The 20880-nt window shown below is 36.7% G+C and overlaps 1 protein-coding gene across 1 annotated transcript; it reads left to right on the top strand.

The window, feature by feature from the left end:
• Nucleotides 1-2834: 2834 nt before the first annotated feature.
• Nucleotides 2835-17622, top strand: LOC107972874 (interleukin-1 receptor-like 1). Its single transcript, XM_024354584.3, has 11 exons — nucleotides 2835-2935; nucleotides 3715-3924; nucleotides 4437-4647; nucleotides 5693-5867; nucleotides 6261-6423; nucleotides 7819-7890; nucleotides 8630-8771; nucleotides 8864-9009; nucleotides 13578-13731; nucleotides 14720-14877; nucleotides 17167-17622. The coding sequence occupies exons 2-11, from the start codon at nucleotides 3864-3866 to the stop codon at nucleotides 17550-17552; spliced, it is 1668 nt and encodes a 555-aa protein (XP_024210352.2). The 5' UTR covers nucleotides 2835-2935; nucleotides 3715-3863; the 3' UTR covers nucleotides 17553-17622.
• Nucleotides 17623-20880: the final 3258 nt, after the last annotated feature.

Raw genomic sequence — 20880 nt, 5'->3', positions numbered from 1 at the left:
GCACTTTGCCCACGGCTACACAGCTAGTGGAGCTGGGGGGCCCAGCATATTCTCCAGAGGCCCAGGCTAGGCCGTCTAGGGGCATGCTTGTTCTGCCCCATCCACTGCAGGTCCTGCAAACATTTTCATCAATAAAAAAAAACAAAAAAACAGAATAAAAATGATACCCAGATGTCCTCTAGTGAAATGAGGGGAAAAAAAAATCCATCCCCGGCTTATTGTGAGAGTCACTGAATGAGAGCCTGACTCACTGAAATTCATATAAGATTAATGTAACCAAGTTCCCTGTCTTTTGATACCGGTTTACAGTAAGAGCAGGCCACACATGGCCAGCTCTGGAGTGTGTTAGGACATTTACATTTTACATTTCAGTGTGATATCTGCTAAGTCAAATGAAGAAGTCTTGAAAGATACCTTCTAAGTTCGGAAGTATTTGAGTGTCACATTCCATATGCCAGCAGTTAGTTGTTACCCTCAAAACATAAGGTTTTGTTTGTTCTTTTGTTTTTTGTTTTTTTAGTGGTTATGTAAGTGAAGTAGATTATAAATAGGCACATACAGGATTTCAAAACTGTAACAAAATTAAGAAAAAGCTGGTTCAATGAGGTTAGATTCTATGAGATTAATCTGAAAAGGGAGAGTATTTATGAGAAGTCTTAAAAAAGTGGGTGTTTGCCAGAGAAACAAGCAGACACTGGAAGATTTCTGATTAAGTTGGCAGAAATTTATGAGTGCTTAAAATGCCTTGCTTTATTCATGTACTAGAAGCCCTTGCCTTTTTGCAGTTTGTCTGAAGTTGCTATAAACTACTCTCTGTTATGTTGAATGGTGCCTGAATAGTGAGAAGCCAAAATAATTTAGTTCTTTTCAAAGAAGAAATTATAGACTAGCTTATTTTAATAACCCAGTCCAAATTATAAAAAGAAAAGCTTTACCACCCTAATCTCTGGTATAGAGAATGTTCTCTTTTTTAGTTGACACTGGGGGGATAAAAGCTTGACTTTGAAGTTCAGCAAGTCTGGTTTCAACCCCAGCCACAACTGGGTGAACTTTGTCAAATTACTTAAACAGTCGTATCCTTGGGTTTTTATTTGTATCTATAAAATTTGAGTGATGTTAATAAGGACCACAGAGTATTGTACTTTGAATGAAAGGTCTTAATTGTCAAATGAACCACTGAATCATTTTATAGGAAGAGTTCAACCTTAATGAATACTCCTGCAGAATTTCATCATTATGATGTTAAAATTGATGGAAGCTTTATTTTTTAAACTGAGAAACTAATGCTTATGTGGCCTAGTTTAAGAATGAATGCTCCAACTTAATACATGTTTTAAAAAGATGTTTTGGGATACCAAATGTAAAAGAATTCCGAGTTTGTGTTATTTTATTGAACAAACCTATTCAGCACTTGGGGAATCGCAGGCAGCGTTGCAGACTCGCTGGCTCCTGGCTGTGATCTCACACCCAAACTGCAATAATATCCTGATAAAACGGACTTCCACAAGTAGGTCAAGAATAGTAATGTGCAGACCTAATTCCTCTAATTTACGGCGAACATCTCGTGGTCAATCTCCCCGCGGTCAAAGGACTGTGTATCTCTTCCTCTCAGAGCCACTCCACAGGCCAAAAGGCTGACTAAACCCCTGACAGATAAGAGATTCAAGAGTAGTCCCAGCCCCCATGGGGAGCAAAGACGCTGGCTCAAAAAACGTACTGATAACTCTCCCTTTTGCAGCTCCTCCTTTCTGAACCTTCCACAAGCAGTGGCAGTTGGATTCTGTGATTAGTCTAGTCTTCAGAGCCAGCCTTCTTGAGTTCAAATTCTGACTTCACCCCTTAATGTGAAGTGACATGGGCAAGTTGCTTAATCGCTCTGTGCCTCAGTGTCCTTGTCTGTAAAATGGGCATCATAATAATAGCGCCTGCCACTTTGGGTGAGTGTGAGAATGAAGGAATTAATACATGTAAATCACTTAGACTGTGTCTGGCATAGAGGACATTCTAAAGAAAAGTTAGCTATTATCATTATATTATTATATTGGTCTGGAATTAGTTCCTGAATCCTTCTGAGATGTGATGACTTATAAACGTAGGTTGAGTTTACTCATGATAGGGTCATCGCAACTATGCATAGCTAAAATCAAATTTTGCTTTTCAAGTTTGTTTTACCTGGAGCCCTAGAGTTCAGGGTTATGGTTTCCTTTGTCACTCCCCTTGAGGGAAGCTTCTTAGTCACAGCCTCCTTCTCTTTCTCTGCACTCTATGCACTCTAGAAAAGCTCCTTTTTTTTTTTTTCTTCATCCAGGCAGAGAGGCCTACTGGGACTTAAATCCAAGGAGCTGAAATCTGTTTTGGGATGGGGTGGAGTCACATTCTGGACCCTAGACAGAGAATTTCTAAGTTCCAGAAAGTGCTGCTTACTTCGCATTTCCTCTCCCCCACCTTTGCTTTTGAAACTCCTGGCACCAATGCTGCCAAGGCTGGCGGAGCTTTCCTAAATGGTGTCTGCCAAATGAGGAGTCAAGGAATATCTGGAAAGGAAGCCTCCAGGTCCCTGATGTCAAGACCATTTAGAACTGAAAGTGTCCTAATATCGGGGCACAGGCAATAAGCATTAGTTATTAATCAGCCTGAGAAGTTGATTCTAAAATAGGAGGAAATGATTCAATTATTTCCTCTCAAGGGATTACTCAATGTTGTTTTTATGTTTAAATATTTATTTGTCAACATCAAGAATTCTTAGTACATGATGCACCAGCATTTTTGAACAAGTCATAGATTTGGCCACAAATCAAATTTCAGGATGGGAGGAGTGTCTCCCCTTTAAAATAGAAGAGAGTGAGTAGTCTATGAGGAGGGACCTACAAAGACTGGAAACTATTCTTAGCTCCATCACTGACTCCAAGTTCATCCCCTCTGTCTTTCAGTTTGGGTAAGCATCAATTACTTATCTAAAATTTGTAATAAGAAAAGTCTTCATAATTCATGATTGTGTTTATCCTTATGTTAGTAAATTTCTATGTTGGTTCTATTCTTCCCCTTATATTTTAAGAAAAGAAGTAAGAAAGTAAATGATTATTTTTCTGAAAGAAAAAATTAATGTATTTATTATTATTCATAGACCTTCAACTACTCTTAGAAAGCCTTTGGTGACTCCTGGGAACAAGCTGAGTCAGGAACAAAAGTTTGAGGGTTTGGGGTTGAGAATAGGACAATTACTTGGCTAATGCTTTAGTCTAGTTCTGATTTTGCTACTCCTTAGTTGCTTTGTGATGACTACTTGCACATGTGTCTGTTTGTGAGTTATTTTTGTGAGCATGCTGCCACCAGCCTGTGTGGATGTCTGTGGTTTCACATGATACATTTTATTTTCTAAAGTCTACTGAATTTTATGTTTTTTTTTTTCAAAAATAGAAACTCATATTCTTTCCTTCTTAATTTAGTTTCTTTCAGGACATTCTCATGAGACTGGTGAAATATAACTGCGAAGTAGCATGATAATTGTGAAATAGCATGATCATTGTGAGAGCTATATGACCCAAAACTTCCATAGGAATAAGTGCAATGCTTGCATATCTGAAACCTGCTGTTACATCTCTTTGCACTTAATAAATATGTGTTGACTGATTCATTCTCCTGGGTGGTGCTGAGAAAGTAAAAATCATGGCTGATAAAAATTCTGTTTATGGTTTTGTCTAATTTATTTTTCAGTTGAGATATAGGCTACTCTTCCCAACTCAGTCTTGAAGAGTATCACCAACTGCCTCATGTGTGGTGACCTTCGCTGTCGTATGCCAGTGACTCATCTGGAGTAATCTCAACAACCAGTTACCAATACTTGCTCTTGATTGATAAACAGAATGGGGTTTTGGATCTTAGCAATTCTCACAATTCTCATGTATTCCACAGCAGCAAAGTTTAGTAAGTATTGCCTTCTAAGTATAATTTAAATTTTTATAAATTAAATAATTTCAAGAACATTTACCTTGTTTTAAGCAGTTTGCTTCCAGTTGTTCCAGTTGAATTGTAAACTGAAAAATATATTGCTTTTGTACAATCATTTTTCATTACGAATCTATCAGAAGAAATTCTTTGTAATGGATATATCATCAGTTTGGCTTTACATATTCAAATGCAGCAGAATTTAATGTGGTGCCTGCACATGGGAAGTGTTGTGGATGTTTATTGACTGACACACAGTTTGTTTAGATAGATAAGTCTGCTTTTCCATTGGATAACTGTGGGGGATTTAGCTCCAAATTAATTCATTAACATTTCGTAAGAGATCTTAATCAGTTACTTATTCTTTCCCAAGGTATCACAGTATATGACCGGCTTCTAAATTTAATCCTAGAAGAAAATATTGAGAGTATAAGAATTATGATCTTTTCATTTGATCATTTCAGGGTTGTCTTTATATCTTTTATTTGCAGGTAAACAATCATGGGGCCTGGAAAATGAGGCTTTAATTGTAAGATGTCCTAGACAAGGAAAACCTAGTTACACCGTGGATTGGTATTACTCACAAACAAACAAAAGTATTCCCACTCAGGAAAGAAATCGTGTGTTTGTCTCAGGCCAACTTCTGAAGTTTCTACCAGCTGAAGTTGCTGATTCTGGTATTTATACCTGTATTGTCAGAAGGTATTATGCGGAAAGCTCCCATCTTCTTTCACCCTGCTCCCCTTTCTTCAATGGTTGATTGCCTGAGCTGCCCTTGCTTTCATTCCTTCCCTAGTCCTTTCTGGAACAGTTAAATTTATAAAGTGCTTTGAATAAAAGTGATTTGGATAAACTTCTAGGAATACTATCAGGTTGAGGTCTAGCTCATTCTGAGCTATTTGGATTTACAGTTGCAGGGATTGATTTGTAGCTGACTTAGAGAAAAACCTAGCTTTCCTAGTGACCAAGATAACTGAGAGCAATTGCTTACTTTTGGCTGGAATTAAGAACAAACTAGCACAGAAAATAGTAATCTGGATGTTTTCCATCTCAGGGGGCCTCTAGTAGGTGAAAAGGGGCTTTTAACCTTCAAGTTAAGCCAGAGAAGGCTGATGAGATTGTGTGCCTAAAAATTAATTACTTTTGTTCACAAATTGTTAAATGTTTTGATTTTGTGGCTGTATTTGGCACACACAAAATGTCAAATGAATTAAATCAAAAAGCAGGATGTATTAGTTAAGGGCCTAGGTCTGAGACTAGACAAGTGTCAAATTCATGCTCTGCCACTAGTTAACTGTGCGATGCCAGCAAGTTACTTCTCTGCCCTTCAGTTTCCTTCTCTGTAAAATGCATATAATGTAATAATATATTTCATCTCAAAGCATTATTGTGAAAATAAACTAAGGTAATGTGTGAAAAGTGCTCATCATCATCACTGGTACAGAGTAAACTCTGAATAAATAGTAATTTATTACACTGGGATTACAGCATTACAGCAGATGTAGTGTATGAATAAATGGTGAAGAAGTCATTGTTAGGGCTACTATGGGGGCTATGTTTTTAGCTCAAGTGTAACAAAAAAGTATTTAAACTCTAGATTTTAATGTTTATTTTTAAATAAGAAAATAACCATTATGTATATTGATGGTTTTTAAGAAGAAAAGCAATATTAAGTAAAGGCTGAATTTAGATTAAGTTATTTCACAATGCTAAGTGACTCTTTTAATTGTCTGACTTATTTTAACAGTCCCACATTCAATAGGACTGGATATGCGAATGTCACCATATATAAAAAACAATCAGATTGCAATGTTCCAGATTATTTGATGTATTCAACAGTATCTGGATCAGAAAAAAATTCCAAAATTTATTGTCCTACCATTGACCTCTACAATTGGACAGCACCTCTTGAGTGGTTTAAGGTAAGAAGAAATTTGGAAGGAAATAGATGAAAATTACACAATTAAAATAGACACAAGTGGCCGGGCACAGTGGCTCATGCCTGTAATCCCAGCACTTTGGGAGGCCAAGGCAGGCAGATCACTTGAGGCCAGGAGTTCGAGACCAGCCTGGCCAACATGAGGAAACCCCATCTCTACTAAAAATGTAAAAACCAGCTGGGTGTGGTGGCACACACCTGTAATCCCAGCAGCTTGGGAGGGTGAGGTATGGAAATCACTTGAACCTAGAAGGCAGAGGTTACAGCGAGCCCAGATTGCACCACTCACTCCAGCCTAGGCAACAAACATTCTGTCAACAGATAAATAAATAAAAGTGAAGAATTACTGAGAAGGAAATGGAATTTCTTATTTCAGAATTGTCAGGCTCTTCAAGGATCAAGGTACAGGGCGCACAAGTCATTTTTGGTCATTGATAATGTGATGACTGAGGACGCAGGTGATTACACCTGTAAATTTATACACAATGAAAATGGAGCCAATTATAGTGTGATGGCGACCAGGTCCTTCACGGTCAAGGGTAAGCTACTGACATGAATGAGATAGAATACTACGTGAAAGAAGTCGAAATGGGAACAGCGGTGCCCTTCTGGTTGGGTTACTTGCACTTCTCCCTCCTCCCTTTACTTCCTCCTGCTCCATCTTATCTTATACATTCTGAACTATGACGCAAAGAGGTTTTCTGAACACACTATCAAGATTTAAGAAATTTCAGGGGGAAATTACATTACTAATTCAAAGCCACATCTGTTCTTTATTCTTTTTTTGTGACTTAATTTTCCAAAGATAAAGCAATCTGAATGCTAACTTAATTTACTTTTTTTGAATGGCGATACAACTATTTGGAGAGCAAAACCAGCTTTTTTTTTTCTAGTTTGGTGCCAGAGTTTCTGCAAATTAAAAAGGAACTTAATCTTTAGTAATACTCATTGGATTCAAAGTTTAATGAGAGGCTTTGTGATGGTATACTATGGTGTACATAAATGTTGTCGAGTGGTTTTTAATCTTTGTTTGCAATACTTTCAACATCATCAATGGCCTTGAGTAGGTCACTTCATTCTAAAAATGTGTTTTCCAAGTTATTTTAAATTTTATAAAAGCTTATTTAAGGGAAAGATTTCACAATCATAGCTTATCAATCTACAAAGGATTGGGGTCTCCTTAGCACAAGTCGATCTACAGACGTAGATGTAATAGCCCCTTTACGTATGACAGTTTTTTCAGGGCAAAGCAATATTGGAGACAAATTTTTGGAGTTTTTCAATACTCCACCGCTGTAAAATAAGCATCACCAGACCACATTCCTATCAGTGCCTCTTCCTGTTTAATATCAACCTTTACAGTGGTCCTTAATCACACTGTCATTAAATAAATGAGCATGAAGGGATGGAGGATTGCAGCAGTGCTCCACAAGCACTGCCCGTCTTTCAGCCTTAGTGGTCACAGGAGTCAGAATTCTGTACGGGGAAGATTTCACTGAGGATGGGCCACCCTAGTGGAGAACTGCGAGTAAATCTGTGGACTCATCCATTTATTATTTTCATGGGTCTTTTGAAATCTTCTCTGTAGTCTTATTCTTATTCTGTAGAAGAGTAGTTTTCTAACAACTACTAGGTCATGTAATTAGTTTTATGGGTTGGACCTGCATTTGTTTAAGTGATATCAGAGAATAAAGATATTAAAGAGCATCATAGGTAATAAAAGAAAGTTTAATTTAAGTGCCTTTCTGTTTCATATGTGTGTGTGTGTGTGTGTGTGTGTGTGTGTGTGTGTGTGTGTGTTTGTCATTATGGGTTATTGTCAGAAGAACTTGAAAAACATTGCTATGAAATAGAATAGAAACATGAAAATACAAGCTTTATATTGACTAGCATTCAATGCTCTCCTAATATTTATATTTCTTTTTGTCTTTAAGATGAGCAAGGCTTTTCTCTGTTTCCAGTAATCGGAGCCCCTGCACACAATGAAATAAAGGAAGTGGAAATTGGTAAGAAAATTTATCAGAATGCTGTAAATATTGCCTGGAAAAATCCTTCCCTATGACCCCTGTTCTGAATTCCCTTAGCAGGGGTCAGGCAATTAGCATAAGGAACCTTGAGGAGTAAGTGAGGTGACATCCCTGGAAGCACCTGCCCCAAGCATTTGCTAATATTGGGAACAGGGACACAGCAATTGCAGTGTTTACATTTGTTTATTGTACTTTGTAATTCATGATGCTTTCATGTATGCATCTAATTTCATCTTCATCTCTATCCCAGAGCTTGGGATGGAGACCTGCAGGGTGTTCATTCTGGGCAATGGTAGCCAGATCCGGTAAAACATGTTTATCTTCAAAGTAGCTTATGGAGAGATAAAGAGAGTTCTGTAGAAAGATGTGGAAGAGGGCAGTTGGAAAGAAACTCTAATTTCTAGTAGAGGGCAATCCTTTTACTAGAAATCCTTTATAATGTGGGGTTGGTGAAGGCAGAATCATTGACCTTGTTAGTTTCCCATGCAGATGAGAACATAGTGGGAGCTGAGCTTCAAACCCAGCTGGGTGAATGAAGGTAATGGAAGCAGGGAGGAGGCAAGAGAGGACATAGAAAGAGGAAGGTGCTAGAGATGAGGGAGGGAGGTCCTGGTGGGGTGCATACTAAGTGTTCAGTAAGGTATTTTTTACATTAAATGGGATAAAATGCCAGTCGCAGAAGTTAATTTTATTGGTGAATGTCCTTACTCCCCTCTAGGAAAAAACGCAAACCTAACTTGCTCTGCTTGTTTTGGAAAAGGCACTCAGTCCTGGGCTGCCGTCCTGTGGCAGCTTAATGGAACAAAAATTACAGACTTTGGTGAACCAAGAATTCAACAAGAGGAAGGGCAAAATCAAAGGTATTTTTATATTGAAGAGAACCATCCTCTTCCCCTTGCACATGGTTTGCACCTGCAAAGTAGGCATTAAAAGTAACAGGTTGTTTTCTTAGTTTCAGCAATGGGCTGGCTTGTCTAGACATGGTTTTAAGAATAGCTGACGTGAAGGAAGAGGATTTATTGCTGCAGTACGACTGTCTGGCCCTGAATTTGCATGGCTTGAGAAGGCACACCGTAAGGCTAAGTAGGAAAAATCCAAGTAAGGAGTGTTTCTGAGACTTTGGTCACCTGAGCTTTCTCTAGCAAGTGTAAGCAGAATGGAGTGTGGTTCCAAGAGATCCATCAAGACAATGGGAATGGCCTGTGCCGTAAAATGTGCTTCTCTTCTTCCGGATGTTGTTTGCTATCTGGTCTTTGTAGACTGTTCCTGTTTGCTGGGAGCTTCTCTGCGGCTTAAATTGCTCGTCCTCCCCCACTCCCTATCGTTGGTTTGTCTAGAACACTCAGCTGCTTCTTTGGTCATCCTTGTTTTCTAACTTTATGAACTCCCTCTGTCTCACTGTATGTGAAAGAAAATGCACCAACAACCGTAAACTGAACGTGTTCTTTTGTGCTCTTTTATAACTTGTATTACATGTTGTAAGCATGGTCCCTTCTATACCTTTTTCTGGTCATAATGAACACTCATTTTGTTAGCGAGGGTGGTAAAGTGAACAAAAAGGGGAAGTATCAAACTACTGCCATTTCAGTGAGAAAATCCTAGGTGCTACTTTATAATAAGACATTTGTTAGGCCATTCTTGCATTGATATAAAGAAATACCTGAGACTGGGTGATTTATATGAAAAGAGGTTTAATTGGCTCACGGTTCTGCAGGCTGTATGGGAAGCATGGCGGCATCTGCTTCTGGGGACACCTCAGGAGCTTTACTCATGGCAGAAGGCAAAGCAAAGGCAGGCACTTCAAACAGTAAAAGCAGGAGCGAGAGAGAGGTGCCACACTTAAACAGCCAGATCTCATGAGAAGTCACTCACTATTGCAAGGACAGCATCAAGGGGATGGTGCTAAACCATTCATGATGAACTCACCCCCATGATCCAATCACCTCCCACCAGGCTCCACCTCGAATACTGGGGATTACCATTCAGCATGAGATTTGGGCAGGAACACAGACCCAAACCATATCACACACATTATCATTGTTAAACTTTATAAAGTGTTTAAGGTACATGGAACACCTGGGAAGTCTGGTAGCTCAGCCCATTTCTTTATTGCATCTGTTATTCACCATGTAATTCAGGTAACACCTATTCCAGGGAGCCTTTCTTGGCCCTCAGTTTGCAGTATACACACTTTCCAAGTACTCTTGTAGCATCCTGTTTGTATCATAGCACTGGTCACATTGCCTTACCTAAATCTGTTTGACAGTCTGGTCAACACGACTGCAAGCTCCATGAGGGCAGGGACATCATCTCATCCATCTTCGGGTCCTTAGTGCAATACCTGACAGCTAGCCAGTGCTCAGCTAAATATTTGTTGACTGAATAAATGAATGCACAACCAAATTATTGATACCAAATGTTTTTTTGTGTACATTTCTACTTCTCTAGCTATAAGTCTTAATTATACAACAAAATACTATTTTTATATTTATGTTTGGTAAATTCAATAACTTTCCTCATCATTTGGAAAGTCAAATTGTTTATTGCTTCCCTACAGTTTTTTCTGAATCTAGCAGGATTTTAACGATATCATTATAATTTGACACAATAAAAGGACAACGTGAAACTGATGAATCTTTATTGGGTTAATTTCAGACGCTATATAATCTTTTAAAAATGTAACATTCTTTTTTATATATAAATAATTTATATATAAATATATAAAAAAATTATAAATAAATAATAATTGGCATCACAAATAGCCAAAGCAGGGTGGAGAGAGTGATCCTTCCTGGGTGCAGGCAAGAAGGGGATATGTTGTCTACAGAGTTTTCAAAACAGTGATAAAGCTGTCTACAAGTCATTGTGCTTTTTATCATCACTATGCCCAGACAATGTGAAACATCAGAGATGAAGTGCTCCTCCCACAGAGGTGGACTGATCCTTCTCCCCACTCCCTTGGTGTGTCTCTGAATGCAATGTTGTCTTGGAAAACAGCTTTCCAAGCATTTCACTCCTGAGCACTTGCCAGTTTCCTCACTTGTTCTTCACATATCCAGGCAAAGACATCCTGTTTGCTATATGAAGCATTGTATCCCGTATAAAAGGAAGGAAAGAGAGAAATATATTTTTACACTCATCACTCCTCAGGGGCTGTACAACCATGTAGAAATTGTTTAATGTGCTTGTCAAATAGCCAAAGAAAGTGTTAAACCCTGAGTTCCCACCCATGTGTGTGGTATGGTTAGGATTCATCCAGATACACACAGAGAGGCACAACAGGAGGAGAAAGGATAGGGGTGTGGGGACAGCGGGTCCCCAATATGGTGTAATCGTGGCAGGTCTCTGCCTGAAGTGGTATGTGGGGTTTTTCTGGTTTTAATTTTGACTTTAACCCCTGATTTGTAAGTTTTTCATAAAATAAACAGAATCATAACTCATGTAGATGGCTATAAGTGCCGTAGTGTTCTGTGGGTCTCTGGTGTCTGCCAGTGATAAGTGTGGCACCCCAGGAAGGCTGTGGACCCCATCAAGGTGCTATGTGAGGGCCATGCTTGGGGTGGTGGTGGGCCCAGTAGACCCTGCAGCCATCCATCCAGCCTGCCCACCCACACTGCCCTTGTGTCCTCCTGCTTTGCTACGTTATCATTGATCAGTGTCCCTGGTTACCTATGTGTTTGAATTATCTTCGTGTTACAGGTGTTTAATGATTTTGCTCCTTCTAGCTTATTTGTATTTCACCTGTTTTTCTTTAAATCAACATGGTTACACTCTGTTTCAGCAACTGTATAAATTAAACACAAATTATTACTACTGCTATTGAGTTGTCATGATGAATTCTTTTTTATTTCTGAAATTATAGCATTTCTTGAATTTAAGAGAACAAAAACTTGAAAGGCCTATGTCTCCATTTTATTAACTATTACTAAATACATATTTGATGCTCATAATAATAATAATACACATTTATTCATTATTTCCTATGTACAAGGACTTATCTACTTATTTTACATTTAACTTTCTCATTTATTTTCTCAATACTTCAAAGTAAAAGACAAAGAAAGTTGAATAACTTGCGAAATACTACAGTTATGGAGCAAGGATTCAAACACAGCCAGCATTTTCCTAGCTATATGTGTATACAGAAAGTAATGTTTTGTCATCACATACCTGGATTACTTATACTTTTATAAAATAATTCACACTTACGAAGACTTCCTCTGATGTCTTGGATCAACTTCTTTCCTCTACTTGGAAGCGTCCAGCCAATGGCATGGTTACTTCCCAGTAACCCCCACAGGAAGTACACATTCCTCTGTGCATCCAGCTGAGGTTTTTAGAGAGAGAGTGACCTGGAAAGGAATCCTGTTGAAACGATTTACTTACGGAGTTTTCATTATTTAACCTGATGACAGTAAGCTCTTTGTCAATTTTCACTTTTTCCCCCCAATTTTGTGTCACATCACCTTGATAATTCTTGATTCCATACTGCTGGTCACTGAGAGAACTGATAAACTATTAGAGGTTGTGGAGGAATTCGTGAATATGGGCCAGTGATTTTTCTACCTTAAAACTGGGAGCCCATGCATGGAGACTTAAGACGGAAAAGAACCGTATCAGCAAATCTCATTTGAGATTCTTCTCACATTCATCAGTGCATATGCATGTTGCATCTGCATTTTGTGAAGCAAGGAGTACTAGGAAAAATTTCTGGGTTGGTTGAGTAATGTTCACCATGAGAGAAGTATGGGCTATGAGTAGGACCTAGAACTTAGTAATTTGACTTTTGAATTCTTTATCAAAGATGCTTTAGCCACTTAGGTGACTCTTGCTTCTTCTCCTACCTCCCACACTGCCAAGCCCTTAGAGGCAACGAGTCTCTCAGACCTGTTGATGCCTTCTCCTTAATGCCCTGACAGCACCTTGTCCGTTCCTTTCTCATTATTGCATGAGTTACAACCCTCTGCATCTTGCAACCCAAGTACCACACTCCATTCTTCTCTGAGTGCCCATAGTTTCTTTCCACAGAAACAAACTTTCTGCTACCATCAGATTAATCTCTTGGGAAAACCACTCAAGTCTCCAGTGCTCCTGTGACCTTCAGAAGAAGGCAATCTGCCTTAGTTGGGGTTTCAAGTCTGGACAGAACCTGGCCCTGACCAAACTTTCTAATCATATCTTCCACCAATTCCCCAAACTGGATTATTCCACTTCCTCAGTAAACACACTTCCTCTCTGCACTTAGGCTTATGGTATTCTCTCTGCCCAGGTGGGCATTTCCTTTTTTGCATCTCCCTGAATCCTACTCATCTTTCAGAGGCCTCCTCCTCCTCCAGGAAGGCTCCCTTTCCCAGTCCTGCATGGAGCAAGCTCTCCTTCTAAACTCCTCTGCCAGCAAAAATCATGCTTTTGCCTCCCATCTTAGTTAAGTTGACAAGTGTCTCTCTGCCTCTTTTGCCTTTGAGAATTCCCTATAATGCTTAGCCTGATGTGTTGTAGAGGCTCAATAAATGTGACTGTCCTGGTACTTAAAGCAGCCATGAAAATTCCCAGTGGGTATATCTTATGTGAAATTCTTGTACTCCCAAGGGAAGCCAGCATCCATGTATCAGTTTATTATATCTTGTTTCAGTAGTAATAATAATCTTTTTCTTTCTTTTGAATAGTTGATCATCATAGCACCTACTGCATAATTGCAGTATGTAGTGTATTTTTAATGCTAATCAATGTCCTGGTTATCATCCTAAAAATGTTCTGGATTGAGGCCACTCTGCTCTGGAGAGACATAGCTAAACCTTACAAGACTAGGAATGGTAAGTGGCAAATACCAAGTTTTTCTCCCAAAGAAAAAGTCCCATAATAACTGTTGGTTACTTGTCTATTAATCTTTCAGTAGCTAGGCTGCTAAGCCCAGATTCCATTTTGCTTGCTAATCTGTTATCAGTGAGTTGTGTTTTTGGATTTTCTTAGAGGCCATTTTCCATCCTGCTATGTAAATCCTCATGGTCCTGAGATCCATCTCAACAGCTCACTTTTCTTCCCCGATAGGATTGCTATTCCTACTGAGTTCCCAATAACAGAATCTGCCCCAAGCCCAGAAAGGTGTAAATTTCATAATGTATTGGTAAGACATTATGAAGTTAAACACAGTAGCAAAATTGTTCCTGTTTTCCAGATGTGAGCAGGTTAGAAAGGTCTATCGGAAAGCATGTGTGTTCTACCTGAAACCCTGATCCGTAAAGTCTAACCCAGGCACACAAGCATGTGCATGAAAGGAGTCAGTTCTGCCTGCTAGATGCAAACTTCATGCTTTCATTTGGAGGCAGATACATGTTGCATTTTTCAAACAGTTGACTGAAGTAGGAGCTCATTGTTTGATCTGTGGAAAATTCAGATCCCTTAAAAAATTCTATGCCCTTGCTACTATCAGCTTTAAATTTTTTCACTTCCCCAGGGGAGTATGGGGAAACCAAAGATGAAACCAAAGTCTATTCAGCACAGAAGGCCCCCTTATTCATAGATTATTAATCAAAATTGATGAGATGGACAGGTTCTTGTCCACTTTTTTGTTATTTAGTCTGTGACAGTAAAAAGGAGAAACACTTTGGGATGAAGACTGTTATTTCCTGATAGTGTTTTGTGGCAGTGGTTTGCCGTCAACATCTCTTGAGTCTAGAATATTTTGGAGGATGACATACATTCACCAACAGCCATAAAACTTGGAGAGGAATGTCTTTGAAGAGGCCAGTGAGAATTTTTAGAATCAAGTAAGAAGTTGTACTTCTTGTTTTCATTTTCAGATGGAAAGCTCTGATGCTTATGTTATCTACCCACGGAACTACAAATCCAGTACAGATGGGGCCAGTCGTGTAGAGCACTTTGTTCACCAGATTCTGCCTGACGTTCTTGAAAATAAATTTGGCTATACCTTATGCATTTATGGGAGAGATATGCTACCTGGAGAAGGTAAAGCTATTGACATACATTAGGGACAGAAATTCATGCTTATTAAAGGCTGTGAACTAGGTGGCCTTATCCCTGCATTGGAAAATGAATTGCATTTACTACCACAGGCCTTAAGACCAGAACTTTAAATATTTATCCAGAAGCAGACACTTATCCTTCAATCGTCCCTCTCCCATCATTGTCCCAGTGATGAGATCTTCACAGTAATGTTGGTGGTGTGAATTCAGAGTTAGAAGTCCTTTGCTTCAAGGACTTAGCAAACCATCATCCCTACTTTATTCCCTTGGTCCCCCACCAGGATAACTCTGCCACTTCTTAATTCTGTCCATAAGATTTGAAAGAGGACTTAAAAATTGACGAATTTTGTTCTGGTAGCCATAGGCACTAGCTGAAATACCTTAAAAGTACTCAGAGAGTCTTCATGACTTTCTTCATGTTGGTGACACATTTGCAAATTTATATTCTCACCAGAACAAAAAGAACTATAGCTTCTGTTCCTTAATATTCCTACCCAATTTTATATACTTTTGACAGTTTTATCACAACTCCTGTGATTGCAGTAGTTATTTTTCCCTTCCCTTCATACATTTATGTCCAGTACCTATGGACCCTCCTTGTGAACTCTTCTCTAATTTCTCACAGACCAGGAAGGGTTTGGAATATAACTGGGGCTCAGCTATCAAGGGCCTAAGCATAATAAAGTAAATGTTCAGTTTTACATTTTAAACTCATTTTACTAAGAAGAGGAATTCACATGCCTATAGATGTAAAGGTATGAACAACAGGTGACTTTGGTTTACCCTGGAATATCTGGGAATGCTAATAGCCTCAATAACGGCTCAAGAGACTTGTGAAAGATACAATTTAGGAGAATCGAATGCATTTCTTCTCTCGAGGCTCTCTTCTTCCCCCATTTTCCCACTGGCCACCCATGCAGGTAGAAGTAATGAGTAATGCTCTCAAACACTCTTTTCATATTACAAATGTACTGAAGAACTTGCAGGGACTCCAGTTGTTTGTGAGCTCAACAATGTGCCACATCTGGCCACAAGCTCTTCACCTCTTCTTTCTCAGTCCATCCACCTAAGTTCTAGTTACACTTCTCCTCAGCCAAACCCAGATGCTAGCTCTCTCACACTCAAGCTTGTGCTGCCTTCAATGTGTGACAACATACTAATCTGGAATGGTTTTCTACTTCCCTCTGTCAATGCATGTCCTCTGACCTTTCCTCAACCAAAATAAATGAAACCCAACAACACCAAACTTCACTCTTCACTTAGGAAAGTTCATGACTGACTAAGGTACTGTCTATAGTCTCATGCAACTTATCTTGCATTTGCCCCATCAAAATCCTCTCTGCACCACCACTCCATCCAGTGGCCCTGGGTGGCTGATCATCATGGAATCCATTGCACCCTTGTCCTCTGCTCCAGGCTGGGTTTGGCCAATGGGAGGCACTGGCAGGAGGTCAGAGGGTGGTCATGTACCTGCCTCTCCACGTGGGGCTTCTGGAGCAGCTGTGCTTCTCCCTCTGGGAGCACCTCTTCTCAGCTGGCCTGCCTCATGCATCTGCAATCCCTCAGACACCCCTCTGTGAGAATATCTTGGATTGTTTTCTTCACGGTTGTGCTTTCTCCTGTTGCAGTGAGGACTGGGTATTTCATGTTCTTTCTGAGTCCACCCAGAGCTAATTGGAATCACCATGGCGTCTACGCTGTATAAACACCAAATGGGAAAGGGGATCTATTGTCCCTTGAGATTTTTCTAGTTTGGATCAAATCAGTTTCTACAACAGAGATTAATGGGGGTGAAGTAAAGTCAGGACTTACTTTCCTAGAGACTTTGGACAATTTTGAGGCACAAAGCTTCCTGAGTTTGTGCTTTTTAATATGTGAGTTAAAATTTTAAGCCATTGAAAAACATATAAGCAAATATTCTAAGAAGATAATATGTATTCTAAGAAGAATGAACCAGAATTCTAAGTCTCTAATGCAACAATAGACTAAATATCTTTACATTCCCATTTACTTGGAAGGACTCTGTTTTAGTTAAGACTAAGCTACCTGGGAAATAAAAAGAGGACATTGGGGCTGATATTCTCACAAATGAAAGGAACACAAAGAACAAAACGGGTTCTCTATCCACACATATTTCCACTTCTCTGAGTAAGTGACTTGATGTCAGAGAATCTCACACCAGATTATAACAATAAGACTTTTAAATGTTCAGGATGTTTATGTTTAAAGCATTAGACTGATAAGAAATCTGATCTATTTCTTGTATGACTAGATGTAGTCACTGCAGTGGAAACCAACATACGAAAGAGCAGGCGGCACATTTTCATCCTGACCCCTCAGATCACTCACAACAAGGAGTTTGCCTACGAGCAGGAGGTTGCCCTGCACTGTGCCCTCATCCAGAACGACGCCAAGGTGATACTTATTGAGATGGAGGCTCTGAGCGAGCTGGACATGCTGCAGGCTGAGGCGCTTCAGGACTCCCTCCGGCATCTTATGAAAGTACAGGGGACCATCAAGTGGAGGGAGGACCACATTGCCAATAAAAGGTCGCTGAATTCCAAATTCTGGAAGCACGTGAGGTACCAAATGCCTGTGCCAAGCAAAATTCCCAGAAAGGCCTCTAGTTTGACTCCCTTGGCTGCCCAGAAGCAATAGTGCCTGCTGTGATGTGCAAAGGCATCTGAGTTTGAAGCTTTCCTGACTTCTCCTAGCTGGCTTATGCCCCTGCACTGAAGTATGAGGAGCAGGAATATTAAAGGGATTCAGGCCTCAGGTTTCATCTGGTAACTTTCCTTCCATTTCCCTGCTTCTGGGTGGATGCAAAATGGCCAGAAATTTTTCTCCTCAATCCTCCACCATACTCCAGCCACCATTTTCTTCCCTTTTCCCTTTTGCTTGCCTGTCTTCACTGTGGTGTGGGATGTTTTCACTACTCTTTTTTCCTCTCTCTCTGTCTTGCTTTGTTTCTCCTCATTCTTTGTCAATAATCTGAATAGCAAATTAATCATTCGACAGTAGATTTTCACGTCATCTTGAGGAACATTCTGATTCCCTCAGGCAGAATGTCAGTTGTAAATCTTGTTCCCAACATGCCAGATTTTCTTTATTTTTTATATATATAATATTTTATATATAATATTATATAATATATAATATTATATAATATATAATATTATATATTATTATAATATTATAATATTATAATAATATTATAATATTATTAATATTATTATAATATAATAATATTATATAATATTATATATTATAATATTATTATATTATATAATATAATATATAATATTATATATAATATATAATATATAAAATGTGTATATAGTTATATATATAACTATATAAAATATAACAGAATATCTAATAATGTATAATATATAACATATAAAAATAATATTATTTAATATATAATACATAATATTTTATATATAAGATTTTTATATAACATTTTAAATATAATATAATATATATAATTATTAATTATATATAATTAATATTTATATATTTTATATAATATAATATTATATATAATATATTATATATTTTATATAATATAATATTATATATAATATATTATATATTATATATAATATAATATTATATATAATATATTATATATTTTATATAACATAATATTATATATAACATATTATATATTTTATATAATATATATAATATATAATATATGATATATTTTATATAATATATATAATATATAATATATGATATATTTTATATAATATATATAATATATAATATATGATATATTTTATATAATATATATAATATATAATATATGATATATTTTATACAATATAAATATATATAATATATTATATATTTTATGTAATATAAATATATATAATATATTATGTATATTTATATAATATATAATATAATATATAACATATAATATGATATATAATCTATAATATATAATATATAATTATTAAATATTATTATTATTAATAATAGTAATTATATTATATATACAATTATATATAATATATATTATATATTATATTATATATGATATATAATATTATATATTATATTATATATGATATATATTTTATATATATAAAATTTATATATAATATTATATATAATATTATATATTGTATATATAATATATAATATTATATATAATACATTTCATATATAATATTATATATCATATTATATATTTTATATACAATATGATATATAATATAATTTATATATTATATCTTTATATATGATGATTATATTAATTATATAAATATAAATGATATATTTATATGTAATTATTAATTATATAATAATTTATATGATAATTACATATAAATATATCATTTATATTTGTATAATTTATGTAATAATCATATATAATATATAATATATAAATTATATTATATATCATATTGTATATAAAATATATAATATGATATATAATATTATATATGAAATGTATAACATATATAATATTATATAACATATATTATATATAATATATAATTTTATATATAATATATATAAATTTTATATATACATCATATATAATATTATATAGTATAAATTATATATATTCTATATATAGTATATAGAATATAGTATTATATATAATATATAGTATTCTATATAAATAATATAACATATGTTTTATATAGAATATTATATATAATATAATATATATTTTATATAGAATATTTTATATATAGTATTTTATATATATGTATTTGAGACAGTGTCTCCTATGAACATACTTGTGGACTTACAATTTTATTTTGACACTTAAGAGTGGTCATAGGGTAGGTGCATATTTAACTTTCAGAGAAACTTATACATTGTTTCGCAAACTAATTGTACTACTTTCCATTCCCACCAGTTGTGTATGAGAGCTCCGCTGCTTCATTGCCTCACCAATAATTGGTGTTGTCAAGTTTCTTTATATTTTAATAATTTTCACAGGTGTTAGATGAAGATCACCATGGTCTTAACCTGAAGTTCCCCGACTAATGATGATGAGCCCTTTTCATGTTTTCATTGGCCATTCGTATATATTTTTTAGTGAAGGCAAAATATTTTGCCTTATTTAAATTGTATTTCTTTGTATATTGTTGATGTGTAGGAATTATTTATGTATTGTGGATGCAAGTTCTTTGCCAGATAGATGTAAAGTGAGAATGTTTCCAGGGTTATCTATTCATTTTTAAGTGATGTCTTTGTTTAGTAGACATTTTTAATTTTGGTGATGTCCAATTAATCAATGTGTCCCAAATGGCTATTGTTTTTTGTGTCCTAGCTAAGAATTTTTTTGTGTGTGTGCCTGTCCAAGGGCATGATTTATTTATTTATTTTCTGCCTGTTCAAGGGTCTTCTCTGTATTTTTATGAAATATTTACGGTTCTAGCTTTTATGTTTAGGTCCATGGTCTATTGTGAATTGATACTTGTATATAGAACAAGGCAAGGACAAAGTACTTTTTTCTGCTGCTGCTTCTTCTGTAGAGGTACCCAGCTGTTCCAGCAATGTTTGTGAAAGACTGTTTTTTCCCCACTGAATTGACATGGTGCTTTGTTAAAAAAATCAATTGACTAGATATGTGTGGATCTATTAGTCTACTTTCTATTTTGTATGTTTGTATGTTTCTGTGAATATCACATTGCCATAATTACTATTGCCTTATTATAAATCCTCAAGTCAGTATAAGTCTCTCAACTTTGTTCATCTTTGTCAAGATTGCCCAGACAGGCCGGGCAGGTGGCTCACCCCTGTAATTTCAACACTTAGGGAGGCCGAAATGGGCGGATCACCTGAGGTCGAGAGTTCAAAACCAGCCTGACCAACACGGAGAAACCCCGTCTCTACTAAAAATACAAAAGTAGCCTGGCGTGATAGTGCATGCCTCTAATCCCAGCTACTCGGGAGGCTGAGGCAGGAGAATCGCTTGAACCCGGGAGGCGGAGGTTGCAGTGAGCCGAGATCGCGT

Source organism: Pan troglodytes, chromosome 12 (assembly GCF_028858775.2).
Source record: "Pan troglodytes isolate AG18354 chromosome 12, NHGRI_mPanTro3-v2.0_pri, whole genome shotgun sequence".
Classification (NCBI taxonomy): domain Eukaryota; kingdom Metazoa; phylum Chordata; class Mammalia; order Primates; family Hominidae; genus Pan; species Pan troglodytes.
This window is presented reverse-complemented; position numbering and strand designations above follow the sequence as displayed.

Coding starts and splice junctions, on each gene's coding strand:
- LOC107972874 (XM_024354584.3), top strand. CDS start 3,864: ATGGGGTTTTGGATCTTAGCAATTCTCACAATTCTCATGTATTCCACA. Junction 5,868..6,260: donor CACCTCTTGAGTGGTTTAAG/GTAAGAAGAAAT, acceptor TTCTTATTTCAG/AATTGTCAGGCTCTTCAAGG. Junction 6,424..7,818: donor CAGGTCCTTCACGGTCAAGG/GTAAGCTACTGA, acceptor TTTGTCTTTAAG/ATGAGCAAGGCTTTTCTCTG.